The 22,394-nt window shown below is 44.9% G+C and overlaps 1 protein-coding gene across 7 annotated transcripts in view; it reads left to right on the plus strand.

Moving 5' to 3' along the window:
- YTHDC2 (YTH N6-methyladenosine RNA binding protein C2) overlaps positions 1-22,394 on the plus strand; it is a 226,407-nt gene that overhangs the window by 132,296 nt on the left and 71,717 nt on the right. For all 7 annotated transcript variants that reach the window (XM_073552136.1, XM_073552137.1, XM_073552138.1 and 4 more), the window contains exons 14-17: positions 2,245-2,423; positions 3,679-3,775; positions 4,317-4,404; positions 4,492-4,572. In XM_073552136.1, coding sequence (XP_073408237.1) covers positions 2,245-2,423; positions 3,679-3,775; positions 4,317-4,404; positions 4,492-4,572 — 445 coding nt within the window. The remainder of the gene's footprint in view (positions 1-2,244; positions 2,424-3,678; positions 3,776-4,316; positions 4,405-4,491; positions 4,573-22,394) is intronic.

A 22,394-nucleotide genomic window follows, 5' to 3' on the forward strand; every position in this document is an offset into this window, starting at 1 on the left:
AGATTGTGACAACGGATGCCACCCTCCTCGGCTGGGGGGGCAGTGTTCCGCAATCACACTGTTCAGGGTCGTTGGTCAACTCAGGAGTCAGCCCTGCCATTCAACGTCCTCGAGATACAAGCGATTTATCTGTCTCTCGTTCACTGGGAGAGACTTCTCAGGGGACTGCCTATCCGGATTCAGACAGACAATGCCATGGTGGTGGCATATGTCACACGCCAGGGAGGGACGCGGAGTGTCTCAGCCCTGGCAGAAATGTCCAAGATTCTTCATTGGGCGGAGGCTTCAGTCCCGGCAATATCCGCGGTACACATTCCCGGCGTGGACAATTGGGCCGCCGATTTCTCAGCCGCAAGGATCTCGCGGGCGGGAGAGTGGTCCCTACATCCGGAAGTATTTCTTCAACTTGCCGTCGTGGGGAACCCCGGACGTAGATCTGCTAGCTTCTCGCCTCAACGGAAAAGTTCCACAGTTTGTATCCAGGGCTCGAGATCCTCTCGCGGTGGGCGCCAATGCTCTGGCCATTCTTTGGTCACAGTTCGAGCTCCCCTACCGGTTTCCTCCCCTGCCTCTTCTTCACAGGCGGCTGAAGAAAATCAAGGTGGAAAGAATTTCAGTCCTCCTCTTCGTCCCGAATTGGCCCAGTAGGGATTGGTTCGCGGACATCGCCAACCTTCTCGCGGACGCCCTCTGGAAGCTTCCAGACTGAGCAGATCTGCTGTCTCAAGGTCCGATTTGCCACCCCAATTCTCGGCCGCTCAATTTAACGGCGTGGCTGTTGAGGCCGAAGTTTTGCAACGATCAGGATTTTCCGATCGAGTTATTCATACCATGATCTGAGCCAGGAAGCCATCGTCTTCCAAGATTTATTGCCGTTCTTGGAAGAACTATTTCACTTGGTGCGAGATCAATGACATTCCGCCCATGTGTTTTTTCGCTCCCTTCTGTCCTGGCGTTCCTTCAAGCGGGGCTGGATGCGGGTCTTGCCCTCAGCTCTTTAAAGGGTTAAGTGTCGGCGCTGTCCATTTCATTTCGGAAGACGGCTCCCGTCCTCAGGTTAAAACCTTCCGTCAAGGTGTGGCTCACATGGTTCCTCCGTACCGAGCGCCCGTAGATCCATGGGATCTTAATCTGGTTCTCGAGGTTCTGCAAGGTCCTTCCTTTAAACCTCTCTGGGATGTTTCTCTTTCTCTCCTTTCGTGGAAAGTAGCCTTTCTGGCAGCCATCACCTCCATCCGGCGCGCGTCGGAATTGGCGGCCCTCTCTTGCCGCTCTCTTGGTACTCTACCAGGACAAGGTAGTTCTGCGGCCTCCGCCCTCTTTCCTTCCTAAGATTGTGTCCACTTTCCACCTGAATGAGGACATTGTTCTCCCGTCCTTTTGTCCGGGTCCAGCTCACCCTCGGGAGCGGTCCTTGAACAAGCTGGACTTGGTCAGGGCGATGAATGTCTACCTAACTAGGATGACTTCTTGCGGAAGACAGATTCTTTCTTCATCATTCCAGATGGGGCGCGGAAAGGTCACCCGGCCTCCAAAGCTACTATTGCTCGCTGGATCAGATCGGCAATTTTGGAGGCCTACCGGGTCAAACAACGAGTGGTCCCTCCGGGAATTAGAGCGCACTCTACCCGGGCAGTGGGTGCCTCCTAGGTGGTACGTCACAGAGCTTCCGCGCTGCAGCTTTACGAAGCTGCAACCTGGTCATCGGTTCACACGTTTGTAAAATTCTACAAGGTCCATACCTACGCTTCGGCAGATGCCAGCCTAGGTAGAAGGATCCTGCAGGCTGCGGTAGTGAGTCCGCTGGCCTGATGGAAGTTTGTTTTTCCCACCCCAGGGACTGCTTTGGGACGTCCCATGGTCTCTGTGTCCCCCAATAAGGCGAACGAGAAAACAGGATTTTTGGGTTGCTTACCGTAAAATCTGTTTCTCGGAGCCTTCATTGGGGGACACAGCACCCTCCCATGTTCTACAACTCTTGTTATTATGTTGGTTGGTTTGAGTTGTCTGTTCTGTTTTCAATCTATTCTGTTACTTCTCCTACTGCTTTCTCACTAACTGAGGAACTTCCTGCCGGTCGGTGGGGTGTACACTGCGGAGGAGGAGCTAACCTTTTTTTGTGCATAGTGTCAGCCTCCTAGTGGCAGCAGCATACACCCATGGTCTCTGTGTCCCCCAATGAAGGCTCCGAGAAACAGATTTTACGGTAAGCAACCCAAAAATCCTGTTTTTCTCTTTGTGTAGCACCTCCTTGGAGCCTGGCAGTCTAGATGAGAGTTCCCTAGTGCAGACGGAAAGCAGCAGCTTGAGTGTGGAGGAACAAGAGCTTCTCAAAGCTTACCACTACAGTTTTGATGTTGACAAAGTGGATCTTGACCTAATACTGCATATTCTTTATAATATCTGCCAAAATTCTGACTCAGGTACGTCAATTTTTTTTGCATAGAATTAAATTAAGGAACAATTAGATTGTATTAAAGGGGTTGTCCAGTATTTGGACAACTCCTCATTGCTGAGATAAGGTGTTATCTCATCATGCTCATGGGGTGACCGAGTGTCTTCGGCCTGATCGAATAATATGTTCGAGTCCCGCATCTGTTCGACAGCGACAACACATGCAGGGATTGTTTGCTTGTTATTCAATCCCTGCATGTGTTGTGACTGTTGAACGGACGCGTGACTCGAACATATTATGCGTGAATGTGGAAGACGCTCAGTTACCACCCAAGCATGCTCAGATGACATCTTATCTGAGCACCTTCGCTCATCACTATTTGTTTGTAGTCTATCACCATAGAGTTGAATCAGTCTGCCTGAGAGTGGTAGGCAAATAACTGTAGGTTTTGGGTGATTTATTGCAAAGTTTTATTTTTTACTATTTTATGTCAATAATAAAATGGTTACAAAAGTGTGCAAAGCTTTTAATTTTGTTGTAAAAAATATAAACGGTAAAAAGATACTCCATTTAAAGCTCCACTCCTTTTTTTTCCCCCAGTGCTGGAGTGGTGCTTCTAATCTAAGTTCCGTGCCCCTACTCTTATACTCAAACTCCGGTGTCTTCATGGTTTTTCTTTGCTACTCCGATCCCATGGCACCATTTTGTCACCACAACTTCTTACTGGACTGAAGTTAGAAGTAACTTCTCAAGCTCTGAGTGCAAGTCTGTGAGAGCCATAATGAGACTGTCATAAACTTGTATTGAGTTGTGACTTCCGGCTCACTCCATAAAACACTGGAGTGATCGAGCAGGTCACAAGCTGCCAGAGACCGACAAGAGCCGCGGTGATAAAAGGTGAATACTGTGGAAGGTAAGTATGAGACTAAGTGCAGTGACCTTAGATTAGAAGCACCACTAATGTGCTTTAACATTACCTTCTTATTAGTCATAGATTCACATTATTTGTTTGATTTTGGACTACGACTAATTTCAGGAATAAGGGTCTTTAGATAATAATTTATACCCCTTTGATCAGAGTTTTACTGGAAATTTAACATATCTAAGCTAAAGTCTGTTCAGATCAGCGGCAGCGAAGATGTAATGATTGCATTTAATTTGTAATCACTGAACTATCTGAGGGGTTGTGGTTGTGGGGCAAAAGTATTTGAATGCTTCTGTATTAAAATTCCAAATTTTCTTAATAATGTATTATTATTTGATTAGATAATTCTGTTTTTTAGGGGCCATACTAATATTTCTCCCAGGGTATGACGAAATAGTAGGGTTACGAGATCGTATCTTGTATGATGACAAGAGGTTTTCTGAAAACTCTCACAGGTAAATGTTGTTCCCTATTTTATATTGTCAGGCATTATAGACCGATTAAATAGGGTGTGCAGGACATAAAATTGTACCATGGAAGCTTAGTGGATACCATTTTGTTATTGAGTCTGATATATAAATTGTATGTAGAAAAGATGATGCAAATTGATTTGCAGCCTGCAGGACCCAGTCCAGCATCCACAGCAGTAATCGATGGATCGTGGGTGAGAGCCCTGTAAACCACCTTTTACCTGATGGTAGCTTTGGATCCCCTTTTGATTAGCTGGCCTGGCAAAAACATCATCATTGCAGTATGACACATTTGTGATTTTGGGACAGGCTAGCTAATCAAAGAGCCACAGGTAGGAGGGCTACTGTCTGGCTGCCATAGGTTACGGACATGGACCCTGGACTCAATCCACTAAATTGATTTGCACCTTCTCTACTGTATATATATTAAGCTCAACTTTGGTCATGATCAGATTAAAAAATGACTCCTGTGAGGAGAGATAAAATTTACAGACTGGTTACAGGACAAGTTTTATGCTTTTTACAGGTATCAGATATTCATGCTGCACTCAAACATTCAAACTACTGACCAGAAGAAGGTTTTGAAGAACCCGCCAGTTGGCATTCGGAAAATTGTACGTAGAATGACATGAATATAACATAAGGCTTGAAAGTGTGAAAGCTACAGTGGTGGGAACATTCATTGTTTGTTTGTTTTGTAGATACTTTCAACCAACATCGCAGAAACCAGCATCACGATAAATGATGTTGTGTTTGTGATTGACTCCGGAAAAGTGAAGGAGGTAAGCATTGGTGGGAGAAATTGTATTATGAGAGGCATATTATCATACCGCAGTAAGGAGAGTGTATCATGATTGCTTTGCATTGTGCTAGAACTTTTAACCCCTTTCTGACCGCTGACGGGATAGTACGTCAGCGGACATAGTCCCCTGCTTTGAGGTGGGCTCCGGCGGTGAGCCCACCTCAAAGCCACGACATGTCAGCTGTTATAAACAGATGACATGTGCCCGCAATAGGTTCGAGCGGCCGCTCGCACCTATTAACTAGTTAAATCCTGCTGTCAAATGCTGACAGCGGGCATTTAACTACCGCTTCCAGCTGCTATACCGGAAGTGAGCGCATCACCGACCCCCGTCACGTGATCGGGGGTCGGCGACACATTGCCTTGACAACCAGAGGTCTCATAGAGACCTTTATGCTTGTTGCAGGCACATTGCTATGAGCGCCGCCCGGTGGTCGGCGCTCATAGCAATGCAGTAAATCTGCTACATATGGGCGATCTGCTAATCATGCTGCATGCAACCTGTGTACCCTACCTTTAGCATTGGGTACTCAGGCCGTATGCAGGTATGCGTTTGCCAGCGCATGCATCCTTTTGACGGTGTGCCGTGTGCACCAAAATGCAACACGATGCGTTTGGCGCAGGATGGCGCACCTTCAAAAGGACGCATGCGCCGGCAAACGCATACCTGGAGAATCATAATGGCAGGTCAGTTTTAGCATTTAGTGAATCTAGCAAAAAAAGCCAAGCAAAAACCAAGTGTGGGATTTCACTTTTTTTGCAATTTCACCGCACTTGGAATTTTTTTCCCGTTTTTGAGTACACGCCATGCTAAAACCAATGATGTCGTTCAAAAGTACAACTCGTCCCGCAAAAAATAAGCCCTCACATGGCCATATTGACGGAAAAATAAAAAAGTTATGGCTCTGAAAAGAAGGGGAGCGAAAAACGAAAAAAGCTCCGGTCATGAAGGGGTTAATGGTAACCCCTTAGCGACCTGATTTGTTTTGTCATACGTTGCTCCCCCTATTTGGTGCGGGTTCCGTCGATGAGCCCGCATCTTTTCCAGCACATGACAGCTGATCTGAATAGCTGTCTTGGTCCCCTAACAGCCCATCTCTGACAATAAGCGTCTTAGCTCCACGCAGCGGCGCACATGTCACATGACCATGGGTCGCCGATGGGTTGGCACGACAACTCTGGGTGTGCAGGAGACCCCTGTGGTTGTCTTTGCTGAATGGCTGTGCCCAGTGGTTGGCGCTCATAGCAGATGAGCGTTTTTTTTCTTTTTTTGTACACATAGGGCTGCAGCCCTGCTATGTGTAACACAATTGATCAGATGATCGTAGCTTCTGATGAAGACTATAGAAGGAGGTAAAAGGTAAAAATTAAAAAATGTTGAAAAATTAAAAAAAAGTTAATCACCCCTCTTTTGCCCCGTTCAAAATAAAACAATTTAAAAAGATTACAAAAAAAGCTCATATTTGGCATCGCCGCATTCATAATTGCCCAATCTATCAAGATATTAAAAGAATTAATCCAATCAGTAAACGGCGTAACGAGAATAAAATCAAAACACCAGAATTGCATTTTCTCCTATGCCTCATTGGGGGACACAGGGCTATGAGTGTTATGCTGCTGCCACTAGGAGGCTGACATTAAGTAAACACAAAAAGATTAGCTCCTCCTCTGCAGTATACATCCAAACACTGGCTCCAGCCGAACCACTTCAAGCTTAGTTTCAGTAGGAGGCAAATGTGCTCTGTTTTTCAGATAACATCTATAGCTTTTTTATTTTTATTTTTCTCTTTATTCTTAATTTTTAGGTTTACAGTGTCACCTTCATGTACCCCCTCCTGCATCGTTATCATCGGTAGGCTTGAGATTTTTTTTAGGGGCGATGGATCCCTTCAGGGCATCGCTTTCTCCACTCTGGCAACAGATGGGAACATGGAGTGTCGCCTCCATGTACCCCCCTCTGCATCCAGGTTCATCGTGATTTTTGAGCCGGACCAACAGCCCTGACCCATCCTCGGGGAGTTAACCCCTTGGATGTCCAGAGGCACTTATGGCGTCTGTGTGACCCCACTGCATCGCCCCTGATATACAGCGGCAATGGAAGGAAGGCGGACGGTCCCTCTCCCCCTCCCTGCAAATGGAGTGGCGGATAGAGGGTCTCTGCACCGTCCAAAAGAGAGCAGCTGACCTGGGAGCGAAAAACTCCTCAGGCATCTGCCAGGGCCCTGCGCTTCATACCTCCTGCGGCTTCTGCCCGGACGCACACTGCTGGTAAGATGGGCTGGGTGCGTCCAGGCCTCAGTATCCCCGGCGGAGGGCTCCCGCCTGAGGCGCTTTTTCCCATTGCCTTTTCCCCCGGCTGTGTCAAAAGCTGTCGCTGAAAATTTAGCCCCTGGCTTGGGCCTATTGCTGGCAGTAATCTGGAAGTTGTGACGTCGCGACTGTGGCTCCCCCCACGATTTGGCTCTTCTCGCACACCGCGAGACTTCTCCCTGCCCATCACATGCCAGCAGCCATCTTTATCCACCCAGCCGGCCTTCTACACTTGCAGACAGAGACCGTTCATCTTCAGTGGGGCACAGCGCTTCAGGAGGACCGCTATCACTAGACACACAGGACCTGGGTAAGACTCAGCTGTGGCAAATACACTCATTGGCCCTCCTTTGCAGTTGTCACTGGAGACTTACAGCCATGGCCCTCCCTATTTGAGCATATCAGAAGGATCAGGGGCATACTGGAGTACATCATGTTACTCTCTAAGACATCCAAGAAGGCTAACAAGACACATACAGTGTTTTTCACCTCATGTACCACCTGTCAGACTTTGCTGCCACAGGGACAGAGTACGCCACTCTGCAAAGTCTGTGATCTCAAATGCTTTCAGGATCTTTCGACCTCTACCGAACCCAGTGTACCTAGTCCCCCTGAGTGTGCTTCGTCACTGTCGCAGTCCATGGCATCACTAGACAAAGCGATAGAGTCTCTCCAAGAACCCTCCACTTGTCGGGGCACTCGTCTGCCTGCCTTGGAAGGTTCCTCTACTTCACGGGAACTGTCGGCCAGCAGGGGCCATTCTTAGTAAAAAAAACTCCTCGGGCATCTAGGAAGTTGGCCCATAGCATGTCTCCCGGGTCTTCTCGCTCCTAAGCATCCGTGGGCTTCGTTTCCCGCTACCCCTCAAATGGGGTTTGCATTGACCGGGACTCGGAGTCTGATTCCGACATACCCCTTGATCTAGACTCAGCGGATTATCAGGCGACTGTGGATAGACTAATTGAGGCCGTCAACCAGACCTTAAAGGTTGACGAGGACTTTAATTCGGTCCAGGAGCATGCGGTGTCTTTCAAGAGGACTAAACGTCCTCATAGGGTTTTCTCCAACCACCCCGAGTTCCATGACATAGTTTGACGGCATAGGGAGCCACCGGACAAACGCTTCGCTGGTCAGAAGCCTATTGAGGCTAGATATCCTTTTTCCGCGGATCTGCGGAAGGAATGGACCGAACTACCTCCAGTTGACCCTCCGGTCTCCCGCCTGGCTGCCAAAACCCTCCTGTCCTCCTGGATCAGCTTATCTCGGACGCCACAGGAGGGAAAAGTAGATTCCTCCCCAAGCAGAAGACTAGGCGACCTTTTCGTTGTCACCAACAGACACGTTTCCGGCCCTTTCGCGCCAAGTCTGGTTGGTCCAATGCGACCACTTCTTCCGGATCAGGATGTACCCCTCGGGGGGCCAGGGGTCCCCAGGTCTCGGATAAGACCAACCAGTCATGAAAGAGCCGTCCCAAGCAATCTAGGTCTAAGGGATCAAGGTCCCATAGATTCTTGGCCCAATGACTCACGGCATTATCTGGTCGACACCAGCAGAGTAGGCGGTCGCCTACTCCTGTTTCGTCATATCTGGCTCTCTCTTGTCAATGACGAATGGTTCAGAGACTTGGTGTCTTCTGGATACAAGATAGAGTTTTCTTTCGCCCTCCGGCACGGTTCTTCCCCTTGCGCCTTCAGATCAACGTCCTGGAAATTTGGGCGATTTGGTTGGCCCTGCAGCAGTTTCATCACCTCCTGGCGAGTCGTCCCATCTGAATACAGTCTGACAACACCACGGCTGTGGCGTATATCAATCATCAGAGTGGCACCCGCAGCAGGGCGGCAGTGCGCGAGGTAGAACACATTCTCTGCTGGGCCGAGATTACCCAGTCATTTCAGCGGTTCACATCCTGGTTGTGGAAAACTTGGCGGCAGACTTCCTCAGCCATCGGGGTCTTCCCTCGGCAGAGTGGTCACTTCATCCGGAGGTCTTTCAACAGATTTGTTATCGTTGGGGGACTCCGGATGTGGATGTGATGTTTTCAAGACTAATTGCCAAGTTGCCGAGTTCATAGCTAGATCCTGGGATCCAGAGGCCATTGGGACAGATGCACTGGTCCTTCCGTAGCATCAGTTTCATCTTCCATACGTGTTTTCCCCTCTTCCTTTACTTCCGAGGGTCATCTGGAAGATCAAGACGGAAGGGATTCCTGTGATCCTAGTTGCTTCAGACTTGCCGCGCCAGGTTTGGTACACGGAGTTGGTGCAGCTCGTCGTCGATGTTCCCTGGCGACTACCGGATCGCCCAGATTTGCTCTCCCTGGGCCTGATTTGCCACCAGAACTCAGGGGTCCTGTGTTGTACGACCTGGCTGTTGAATCCTGGGTTCTAACCCAAGCCGGGTTTTCCCAGGAAGTGGTTTCCACTATGATTAGCGCTCGGAAACCCGCATCTGGTCGCATTTATCACCGCACCTGGAAAGCATTTTCGCATGGTACAGGTAACGCAGTCGTTCTCCTTTTGCCTTCTCCATTCCGACTATTTTTCAGTTCCTTCAGACCGGTCTGGACTCAGGCCTAGTGCGTAGTTCCCTCAAAGGCTAGATCTCTGCCTTTTTGTTCCATCTCCGTATTGCTTCTAACCTGCAGTTGAAGACTTTCATTCAGGGGATCTCCCTATAGAATGCCGTTGGATGCCTGGGACCTTAACCTGGTCCTGGGCGTTCTACAGGAGGCTCCCTTCAAGCCGCTACAGGACATCTCTCTGACCCACCTTTCATGGAAGGTCGCCTTCCTTGTCGCGGTGACATCAGTCAGGCGAGTATCGGAACTGGCCGCTCTTTCCTGTAGACCCCCTTTTCCTGTAGACCCCCTTTCCTAATTTTTCACCAGGACAAGGTGGTTCTTAGGCTGTCCCCGTCCTTCTTGCCCAAGGTGGTCTCTTCTTTTTACCTTAACGAGGACATTGTCCTGCCCTCTTTTTGCCCGACTCCAATTCACCGTTTTGAGAGGGCCCTTCACACTCTGGACCTGGTGAGGGCCCTCAGAAGATATGTCTCATGGACAGCGTCATTCCACAATTATTCATTCTTCCTGAGGGTCCCAGGAAGGGACTCGCCTCTTCAAAGTCCACAATAGCCAGGTGGATACGCTTGGCTATTCAAGAGGCTTACTTTTGTCAGAGGCAAACCTATCCCAACGGGGATTAAGGTACATTCCACTCGGTCGGTGGGTGCCTCTTGGGCCATTCGGCACCAGGCGTTGGCGGAACAGGTTTGCAAGGCTACGACTTGGTCCAGACTGCACACATTCTCAAAGCACTACAACATTCACACTCTGGCATCTCCAGATGCGGAAAATCAAAAAATGTGGACTAGAACAATCACCATTGTCCAGAACACACAACAAGAACCATTAAAAACAATTGGTTTCATTTAAAAATAATTTTTTATTAATCAATATTAAAAAATGAACCAATTAGTGAAAAAGTCATGTACAAGGTGACTCAATTTAATAAGGGGAATACAGCCACCACAATAGAGTAAATTAATAGAGATATCCAGTATAAAATTTTCCAAGATAGTAAAATTGCAATAAAAGTAAGTATAACATATAAATTGATGGTATGAGTTATACTGGATATCTCTAGGGACATTTCACAATTAAAGCAAGAAAAAATAGTGGGAACAAGTATAAATGCCTTTACAAATGAATTTTCCCATAAGTTCACTTGCTAAACAGATCTAAATTGATGGTACAAACTATACTAGATCTCTATAAGAACCCTACGCAAGTATAACATAGGTACTAATGAAAATCAGTGCAAGTGCCTGCTAATAAATTTTCCCATAGAATTACCTGCCAAGCAGGTCTGTGTAAAGAGATCACAAAGTATAATTACCTATATCAAATAACAGGTCCGTGAGGGTCCAAGAAAAGTGCTGAGTGCTAGTGCCGTTTCCCCCACCCCAACGCACGTTTCGTTAATTCTTCCTCAGGGGGCGTGTATGGGAATAGAGGGTCATATGGTCTTAAATGTAGGTAAGCGACCAATCACCGATCACGGTCGGTCAGTGTATTAATTAGGTCACATTAGCAGCTGCAATGGGAAGCTATATGCCCGGGTGTGTATCGGCGCGCTAGGACGCTGTGCGCATGACCACAAAGGAGTCCTCAGATTCCGGTATGTGGAACGCAGGAAGGCAGCGCAGTCTAGTTACAGACGGCAGTGCGTTCCAGCACACCATGGAACTGGAAGTTGTCGGACCCAGGTCACCGCCCTCCCGTCCAGCGTGCTCCTCCAGGACAACTGCTTGCCTAGCAATGCCGAGATATACAGTACAGACCAAAAGTTTGGACACTCCTCATTCAAAGAGTTTTCTTTATTTTCATGACTATGAAAATTGTAGATTGACTCTGAAGGCATCAAAACTATGAATTAACATATGTGGAATTATATAATTATATTCTAGGTTCTTCAAAGTAGCCACCTTTTGCTTTGATTACTTCTTTGCACACTCTTGGCATTCTCTTGATGAGCTTCAAGAAGTAGTCCCTGGAAATGGTCTTCCAACAGTCTTGAAGAAGTTCCCAGAGATGCTTAGCACTTGTTGGCCCTTTTGCCTTCACTCTGCGATCCAGCTCACCCCAAACCATCTCGATTGGGTTCAGGTCTGATGACTGTGGAGGCCAGGTCATCTGGCGTAGCACCCCATCACACTCCTTCTTGGTCAAATAGCCCTTACACAGCCTGAAAGTGTGTTTAGGGTCATTGTCCTGTTGAAAAATAAATGATGGTCCAACTAATCGCAAACCGGATGGAATAGCATGCCGCTGCAAGATGCGGTGGTAGCCATGCTGGTTCAGAATGCCTTCAATTTTGAATAAATCCCCAAAAGTGTCACCAGCAAAGCATCCCCACACCATCACACCTCCTCCTCCATGCTTCATGGTGGGAACCAGGCATGTAGAGTCCATCCGTTCACCTTTTTTGCGTCGCACAAAGACACGGTGGTTGGAACCAATGATCTCAAATTTGGACTCATCAGACCAAAGCACAGATTTCCACTGGTCGAGTGGCCCTTCATTGTGTTCTTTAGCCCAAACAATTCTCTTCTGCTTGTTGCCTGTCCTTAGCAGTGGTTTCCTAGCAGCTATTTTACCATGAAGGCCTGCTGCACAAAGTCTCTTCTTAACAGTTGTTGTAGAGATGTGTCTGCTGCTAGAACTCTGTGTGGCATTGACCTGGTCTCTAATCTGAGCTGCTGTTAACCTGCGATTTCTGAGGCCGGTGACTCGAATGAACATATCCTCCGCAGCAGAAGTGACTCTTGGTCTTCCTTTCCTGGGCCGGTCCTCATTTGAGCAAGTTTCTTTGTAGCGCTTGGATGGTTTTTGCCACTGCACTTGGGGACACTTTCAAAGTTTTCCCAATTTTTCGAACTGACTGACCTTCATTTCTTAAAGCAATGATGGCCACTCGTTTTTCTTTACTTAGCTGCTTTTTTCTTGCCATAATACAAATTCTAACAGTCTATTCAGTAGGACTATCAGCTGTGTATCCCAGACTTCTGCACAACACAACTGATGGTCCCAACCCCATTTATAAGGCAAGAAATCCCACTTATTAAACCTGACAGGGCACACCTGTGAAGTGAAAACCATTTCCAGTGACTACCTCTTGAAGCTCATCAAGAGAATGCCAAGAGTGTGCATAGCAGTAATCAAAGCAAAAGGTGGCTACTTTGAAGAACCTAGAATAAAGTTTGTAATGTATATGGAGAGAAAGGAAGACCATGAAAGGGCCAGAAAGGAAGGAGACACATAATTCTAGTAGTGCACATAATTATAAGTGAAAACTGCTATATAATAAATATATAAAGTGCATAAGCGCTACATAACATAGCCTATATTTAAACAATAAGTATATAATTTACATATGAAATCATATAACAAGTGCTTGATAAAAATTACAATAACTGCATATATAATCTCAAAAGAATACATTAATATAATAAAAACAAAATAGTGCATGAATGATGTGACATTATTAATAATAATAATCTGCATACAAAAAAATTATATTTTTTTCTTTTTTAACCACCTACAAAAACGCACTGAAGCCAAAGTTTTCATTTAAACCTTGGGGAGACAAAGTCCCCAACCTGTAAATCCATTTGCTCTCCATCTGGACTAAAGTTCTTTTATCTTTAGTAAATTGGAATTGCTGCGATGGTGAATAAAAAAGTGTTTAGGGAGTGTTTTCAGTCCAGAGGGATCTTCCACAGATGCACTTTTTTCAATATCCCTTACGTGTTCGCTGGTTCTGATCCGTAGTTCTCTTGTAGTTAGGCCGATATAAATTTTGCCACACGGACATTGAGCATGGTATATAACTCACTTAGGGTACGTGCACACGCTGCGGATTGGTCTGCGGATTCATCCAAACGGATTTACATAGTAACATAGTTATTAAGGATGAAGGAAGACTTTAAGTCCATCTAATTCAAACCCTATCCTATCCTAACTTGCCCTAACATGTTGATCCAGAGTAAGGCAAAAAAAAACCCATGTGGAAAACATTAAGCTTCACATTGGGGAAAAAAATTCCTTCCTGACTCCACATACGGCAATCAGACTAGCTCCCTGGATCAACGCAATATCAAGGAAACTAGTGTATATACCCTGTAATATTATACTTTTCAAGAAAGGCATCCAGTCCCTTCTTAAATTTTATTAGGGAATCACTCATTACAACATCATATGGCAGAGAGTTCCATAGTCTCACTGCTCTTACAGTAAAGAATCCGCGTCTGTGAGTATGCTTAAACCTTCTTTCCTCCAGACGTAGAGGATGCCCCCTTGTCCCCGTCACAGGTCTAAGAGTAAAAAGATCATTAGAAAGGTCTTGGTATTGTCCCCGCATATATTTATACATTGTAATAAGATCACGCCTAAGTCTTCGATTTTCCAAACTAAATAACCCCAAGTGTAATAACCTGTCTTGGTATTGCAGACCCCCTAGTTCCCTAATAACCTAGGTCGCTCTTCTCTGCACCCGCTCCAGTTCAGCTATGTCTTTCTTATACACCGGAAACCAGAACTGTACGCAGTATTCTAAGTGTGGTCGCACTAGTGACTTATATAGAGGTAAAATTATGTTCTCCTCATGAGCATCTATGCCTCTTTTAATGCATCCCATTATTTTATTTGCCTTTGCAGCAGCTGCCTGACACTGGCCACTAAATGTGAGTTTGTCGTCCACCCATACACCCAGGTCTTTTTCAGTGACAGTTTTGCCCAGTGTTTTACAATTAAGCACATAATTATACATCTTGTCCGTTCTACCCAAGTGCATGACCTTACGTTTATCCCCATTAAACCTCATTTGCCATTTATCAGCCCAACTTCTAGTTTACATAAATCCTCCTGTAATATAAAATTGTCCTCCTCTGTATTGATTATCCTGCAGAGTTTAGTGTCATCTGCAAATATTGAAATTCTACTCTCTATGCCCCCTACATGGTCATTAATAAATATGTTAAAAACCCCTGTGGTACCCCACTGCTAACCGTGACCCAGTCCGAGTGTGCTCCATTAATAACCACCTTTTGTTTCCTATCCCTGAGCCAGCTCTTAACCCACCTACACATATTTTCCCCTATCCCCATTGTTCTCATTTTATGTATCAATCTTTTGTGTGGCACCGTTTCAAAAGCTTTTGAAAAGTCCATGTACACCACGTCCACTGCATTCCCTTGGTCCAGTCCGGAACTTACCTCTTCATAAAATCTTATCAGATTAGTCTGACAGGAACGGTCCCTCGTAAACCCATGTTGATTTGGGGTTATGAGGTTATTCTTCTCCAGATACTCCAGTATAGTATCTCTTAGAAAACCCTCCAGGATTTTACCCACAGTTGAGGTTAAACTTACTGGCCTATAATTTCCAAGTTCAGTTTTTGTCTCCTTTTTGAATATTGGCCCCACATTTGCTATACGCCAGTCCTGTGGTACAGACCCTGTTATTATGGAAACTTTAAAGATTAAAAATAATGGTCTATCTATGACTGTGCTTAATTCCTACAGTACTCGGGGGTGTATCCCATCCGGGCCTGGGGATTTGTCAATTTTAGTGATTTTTAGACGCCGCCGTACTTCCTGCTGGGTTAAGCAGGTGACATTTAATGGAGAATTTTTATCCCTGATCACGTTATCCATCATGGGATTTTCTTGTGTAAATACTGTTGAAAAAAAAGTCATTTAGCATATTGGCTTTTTCCACATCCTCATCCACCAATTCACCCAAACTATTTTTAAGGGGGCCAACACTATCATTTTTTAGCTTCTTACTAATTACAGTATGTAGTTAAAAAATATTTTGGGATTATTTTTACTTTCTCTGGCAATTAGTCTCTCTGTCTCAATCTTTGCTGTCTCGTCTCAATCTTTGCTGTCTTTTGCAATTATTCTGCGGATTCTGCGGTTTGGCCCTGTGGTTTCATCATCTCCACAATGGAGGAGATAGGAAACCGCTGAGGAATTCGCAGAAAGAATTGACATGTCATTTCTTTCTGCGGTTTAGAAACCGCAGATAATCCGCGCGGAAAATTCCGCAGCGTCTGCACTGCGGTTTCCATTTCCCATAGGGAATAATGGTACTGTACACCGCAGCAAAAACTGCTGCGGATCCGCAGCGTGTGCACACACCCTTAGAGCCACACAACAGGTTGGGGAGTTTGTCTCCCCAAGGTTTAAATGAAAACTTTGGCTTCAGTGCGTTTTTGTAGGTGGTTATATACGTATATGTACATGCATATGCATATATGTATGTGTGTGTGTATATATATATATATATATATATATATATATATATATATATATATACATATACATACCGTAACATCTCTCTTTTAGTGTGGGTTTTAGGGTTTTGAGTGTTTTCATTTATTGTTTTTTATGTTTCTAATTTTATTTTTTGAACCCAATCGGTATTTTTCCTTTTTCAATTAGATAAGTACTGTTTTATATAGAGGATGCTGTCCCTTTATATCTTATATTCTCCGAATCTCATTATGGTTCTGGAAGAATTCCTCTCAGCATGGTCATTGGTCAAGATGGGAGAATCATGGACAGCACTATGGCACTTCATTATGCACAGGAGTGAGCAAAGAAAAAATTAAATTAAAAAAAAATATAATGTTTTTGTATGCAGTTTATTATTATTAATAATGTCACATCATTCATGCACTATTTTGTTTTTGTTATATTAATGTATTCTTTTGAGATTATATATGCAGTTATTGTAATTTTTATCAAGCACTTGTGATATGATTTCATATGTAAATTATATACTTATTGTTTTAAATATAATAAATATATGTGTATACCAATGGCGCTCAAGCGTACACCCACAGAACACAAAGCAGCAAGTAATAAGACAACACACCACTCAAGTTGTCTCCATAAAATAATAATAATAAATAAACCTGATAGAAACTTGCGCTAATTAAATGTGTCTTGGTTAAATAAAGATATCTTATGAAGAAATCTATTACCTTTACTGAAGCTAAAAACTGGCGAGGCAGGGAAAAAGGTCTTCAGAATGCAGGGTGGATTTCCAGGTCCTTTCCCAATAATACTCCCCGACACAGGTATATAAAAACTTACTGGAGCTAAAGGGTGCTACCTCCTAGCATGCTGCCGTCCCGGCCAGTGACTGGCGCGCAGCTGGAGGTGTATATCGGCAGGCTGTAAGAGTACCAGCCGCCGCTTGCAAAAGCAGGCCTGCAAGGTCCAAAAAAGCTGAAGGTCCTTGCGTGACGTCACAGTCACGTGATAGATCACGTGACAGGCAAGAAAGCCCTATGGGGCGCTGATGGGGCCAGAAAGCAATGGCAAACCTACGCGTTGCGGAATTCACTGATTCTTTCTTCAGGGAACTGAACCAGTGGCACTCACATCTGTAGCTATGAAAGTCTTCGAAAGAATTATGATGTCCCACCTGATAAAATTCACGCAGAAGCTATGGGACCCGCTTCAGTTTGCCTATAAGGAGAATCGTTCGGCAAACGACACTGTCAATCTGGCACTGAAGTACATTTTGGATCATACAGATGAACGGCACTCATATGTCCGGATTCTTTTCATGGACTTTAGCTCAGCGTTCAATACCATTGATCCGAATTTACTTCATAAGAAAATGGTAGCTCTTGGAGTCCCTCTCAACTTATGCTTGTGGATTTATAACTTCCTGACAGCCAGGATACAGAGTGTAAAAGTTGGACCATTCACTTCGGACACCTTGGTCACAAACATCGGGGCACCTCAGGGGTGTGTTTTGTCCCCGTTACTGTTTTCTCTCTATACGAATGATTGCATCTCTTCAGCAGACTCAGTAAAAATCTTGAAATTTGCTGATGATATGACACTGATTGGTCTCATCAGGGGAAATGCTGAAGACTTGTATCGGAGTGAGGTGGAAAGAATATGTGACTGGTGTAAAGCCAATAATCTTGTACTCAACACTAAAAAAACTGCTGAGATGGTTGTGGATTTTAGGAAAGATCAACATGAGATACTTCCAATCTACATCCATGACGAAGTGGTTCTTAGGGTCACAGAGACCAAATTCCTTGGTGTTATCATCTCTCATGATCTTAAATGGGGGAAAAACGTGGATGCTGTTATAAGAAAAGCACAACAGAGGATGTTCTTCCTGCGTCAGCTGAAAAGATATGGTTTGTCTAAGAATCTGCTGATCTTATTCTTTAATGCTGTCATCAGATCTGTGATTTGTTCCTCTCTGATAGTCTGGTATGGGGGAGCCACTGCGCATGACAAACTCCGCTTACAAAGGACTTTCAGAACAGCAGAGAGAATTATAGGTTCCCCCCTGCCTAAAATCCAGGATCTTTATGATAAGAGTATTCGATCCCACGCATTGAAAATTTCATCCGATCCCTCTCACCCGGGACACTCCTCATTCCAACTACTCCCTTCAGGACGTCGCTTCAGAGTCCCCAAATGCAGTACCAACCGCCATATGAACAGCTTCTATCCACTCTCTGTTCAACAATTAAATCGTCATGTGTAGACTATATACTGTATCTGTCTTGTTAGATGTTACTTGTTGTATCTGTTGTTATATATTATGTTGCCTCTTTGCCACAAAGAATTCCTTGTATATATGTAATATGTACTTGGCGATAATAAATTTGATTGATTGATTGATTGATTCCTGCGTTCCACATACCGGAATCTGAGGACTCCTTTGTGGTCATGCGCACAGCGTCCTAGCGTGCCGATACACACCCGGGCATATAGCTTCCCACTGCAACTGCTAATGTGACCTAATTAATACACTAACCGACCGTGATCGGTGATTGATCGCTTACCTACATTTAAGACCATATGACCCTCTATTTCCATACACGTCCCCTGAGGAAGAATTAACGAAACGTGCGTTGGGGTGGGGGAAACGGCACTAGCACTCAGCACTTTTCTTGGACCCTCACGGACCTGTTATTTGATATAGGTAATTATACTTTGTGATCTCTTTACACAGACCTGCTTGGCAGGTAATTCTATGGGAAAATTTATTAGCAGGCACTTGCACTGATTTTCAATAGTACCTATGTTATACTTGCGTAGGGTTCTTATAGAGATCTAGTATAGTTTGTACCATCAATTTAGATCTGTTTAGCAAGTGAGCTTATGGGAAAATTAATTTGTAAAGGCATTTACACTTGTTCCCACTATTTTTTCTTGCTTTAATTGTGAAAGGTCCCTATAGATATCCAGTATAATTCATACCATCAAGTTATATGTTATACTTACTTTTATTGCAATTTTACTATCTTGGAAAATTTTATACTGGGTGTGTCTATTAATTTACTCTATTGTGGTGGCTGTATTCCCCTTATTAAATTGAGGCACCTTGTACTTGACTTTTTTACTAATTGGTTCATTTTTTAATATTGATTAATAAAAAATTATTTTTAAATGAAACCAATTGTTTTTAATGGTTCGGGTTGTGTGTTCTGGACAATAGTCATTGTTCTAGTCCACATTTTTTGATTTTCTGTTCTGTTTTGAACCATATGGTACTTTAAGGACTTTCTAATGCTGATATTTCTCCAGATGCGGGCCTGGGCAGACAAATCTTGCAGGCGGCGGTAGCGCTTGTCTGGATAGTTGGTACGTGGGGTTTGGTCTGTTTTGTCTGTTCCCCACCCAGGGACTGCTTTAGGACGTTGCATGGTCCTGTGTCCCCCAGTGAGGCGAAGGAGAAACAGGGATTTTTGTCTACTCACGCTAAATTCCTATTCATTGAGCCACTTGCCCTGTTGGCTTGATGGCTTGAGTATGTTCTTTAGTTTGACGTTTTTTATACTCTCTCAGTGTGTTCTTACTTTTTCCTACTGCTTTGTCACTGAACTGGATCGGCTGGAGCTAGTGTGCGGGTGTATACTGCAGAGGAGGAGCTAATCTTTTTGTGTTTACTTAGTGTCAGCCTTCATGTGGCAGCAGCATAACACCCATGGTCCTGTGTCCCCCAATGAGTAGCTCGGAGAAAAGGATTTAGCGGTGAGTACACAAAAATCCCTGATTTTGGTCGCTGCAACATTGCAATAAAATGCATTAATGCGTGATCAAAACATTATATCAATCCCAAAATTATATCAATAAAAACATCTGCTCGTCGCGCAAATAATAATCCCTCAAAGAGACCTAGATCCCGATAAATGGAGATACTACGGGTCTTGGAAAATGGCGCTTTTTTATTTTACAAACTTTGGATTTTTTTTTTTTTTTACCACTTCACTAAAAGAGAACCTATACATGTTCGTTATCTACAAACGCGTAATGACCTGTTGAATTATAATGGCATGTCAGTTTTAGCATTCGGTGAACATGGTAAAAAAAATAATTGTGTAATTGCACTTTTTTGTTGCAATTTCACCGCACTTAGAATTTTTTTCCCCCATTTTCTAGTATATGATATGGTAAAAGCAATGGTGTCTTTCAAAAGTAAAACTCATCCCGCAAGAAACAAGCCCTCACATGGCCATATTGATGAAAAAGTAACAAAGTTATGGCTCTGGGAAGATGGGGAGCAAAAAATGGAAACGCAAAAATGGAAATAACCCGTGTACTTAAGGGGTTAACAACACCATTATCTCATTGTGTTTGTTTGTATATTCATTAATATACACTAATACACACTGTACATCAGAAGCATGAACTCCACTATTTCTACATGTGTAAAAAAAACCATGAGCTACTTGGTCTAAATTTTGATCAAAGTGTGTATGCCCAATTACCAACATCAAGGTAACCTCTTTCTCTTTCAGTTGAGATCCTAATTTTACAGACTCTTTTCTCTATGTATCTAGGTTTCTAAAAAACTGTGGAACAGTGTGACCCATCCTTGCTTCGCTCTGATTCAAACCAGTCTTTATTTTCTGCATTGTGTATATTGATTACTCCTTATTTCAAGAAAAAATAATACATTAGATTTCTCAGGTCTAAAAATTAATCCGCCTACTGACTGTATGACTGTAGAGACCACTATTGTAAATACAGTATATTCTGCCGCCGATGTACATAGGTGAGATGTATTTGAGGAATGTGAGCACGGATCTCTGTACAAGTAATGGTAGATAGGTTACTCCCTATCCTCTCCTCTTGCCTGACCAGCTGCATGTAGGTCATAGGTGTCAAACTCAAGAACTGCTGGCCGAATCCAGCCCGCCATGTCATTCTATGCGTCTCACAAGGGCAGGACACTTTTCATCATTGCTCTGACCAGCTCTCCATTCGTGGAAATTGAAGAGCTGGTCGGCACAATGTTGAAGTGTATGCCGGAGCTCAGAATCTAAGACAGCAGCTGCCCCCTGTGCTTTTCTACATTGACACAACCAGTACTTAGCAGAGGGGGTGGAGCTGACAGAGAGCTGATGCGATAATCGAAACTGAGCAAATGTAGCCAGTAGAGAGGTGCCAGCCCAAGGAGCAGTTGCCATCTTTGTGAGTGAACAGTGCACGCTGGGAAGACAGTCAGCTTGCACAAACTGTGAACGCAGTGATTGCAGTCAGCCTGCACATGGGGTGAACGCAGTGATAGCAGTGAGCCTGCACATGGGGTGAACGCAGTGATAGCAGTCAGCCTGCACATGGGGTGAACGCAGTGATTTCAGTCAGCATGCACAAGCAGTGAACACAGTGATTGCAGTCAGCCTGCACAAGCGGTGAAAGCAGTGATTGCAGTCAGCCTGCACAATTGGTGAAAGCAGTAATTGCAGTCAGCCTGCACAAGCGGTGAACGCAGTGATAGCAGTCAGCCTGCACATGGGGTGAACAGTGATTGCAGTCAGCCTGCACAAGCGGTGAACACAGTGATTGCAGTCAGCCTGCACAAGCGGTGAATGCAGTGATTGCAGTCAGCCTGCACAAGCGGTGAACGCAGTGATTGCAGTCAGCCTGCACAAGTGGTGAACACAGTGATTGCAGTCAGCCTCCACAAGCGGTGAACGCAGTGATTGCAGTCAGCCTCCACAAGCGGTGGAAGCAGTGATTGCAGTCAGCCTGCACAAGCGGTGAAAGCAGTGATTGCAGTCAGCCTGCACAAGCGGTGAATGCAGTGATTGCAGTCAGCCTGCACATGGGGTGAACACAGTGATTGCAGTCAGCATGCACAAACAGTGAACACAATGATTGCACTCAGCCTGCACAAGCGGTGAACGCAGTGATTGCAGTCAGCCTGCACAAGCGGTGAACGCAGTGATTGCAGTCAGCCTGCACAAGCGGTGAAAGCAGTGATTGCAGTCAGCCTGCACAAGCGGTGAACGCAGTGATTGCAGTCAGCCTGCACAAGCGGTGAAAGCAGTGATTGCAGTCAGCCTGCACAAGCAGTGAACGCAGTGATTGCAGTCAGTCTGCACAAGCGGTGAACGCAGTGATTGCAGTCAGCCTGCACAAGCGGTGAAAGCAGTGATTGCAGTCAGCCTGCACAAGCAGTGAACGCAGTGATTGCAGTCAGCCTGCACAAGCGGTGAAAGCAGTGATTGCAGTCAGCCTGCACAAGCAGTGAACGCAGTGATTGCAGTCAGCCTGCACAAGCGATGAAAGCAATGATTGCAGTCAGCCTGCATAAGCAGTGAATGCAGTCAGCCTGCACAAGTGGTGAATGCAGTGATTGCAGTCAGTCTGCACAAGCGGTGAACGCAGTGATTGCAGTCAGCCTGCACAAACTGTGAACACAGTTACCCTGTACGAGCACTGAACACAGTGATTGCAGTCAGTCTCCACAAACGGGAACCCTGCCAGCCAAAAATTGAATGCAGTCGTCCAGCATGTTTTATGTGGTTCAATTTTCGAATTACAAGTGGCCATTTGAAGTCAACCATTAAACTGATGTGGCCCTCGGTAAAAAAAAAAAGGTTTGCCAACCCTGATGTAGATGTTCCAGGAAGGTAGATGTACCGGATGAACTTT

The sequence above is a fragment of the Dendrobates tinctorius genome, unplaced genomic scaffold (genome assembly GCF_039654945.1).
Source record: "Dendrobates tinctorius isolate UK_male_01 unplaced genomic scaffold, ASM3965494v1 ptg000003l, whole genome shotgun sequence".
Taxonomy (NCBI): Eukaryota; Metazoa; Chordata; class Amphibia; order Anura; family Dendrobatidae; genus Dendrobates; species Dendrobates tinctorius.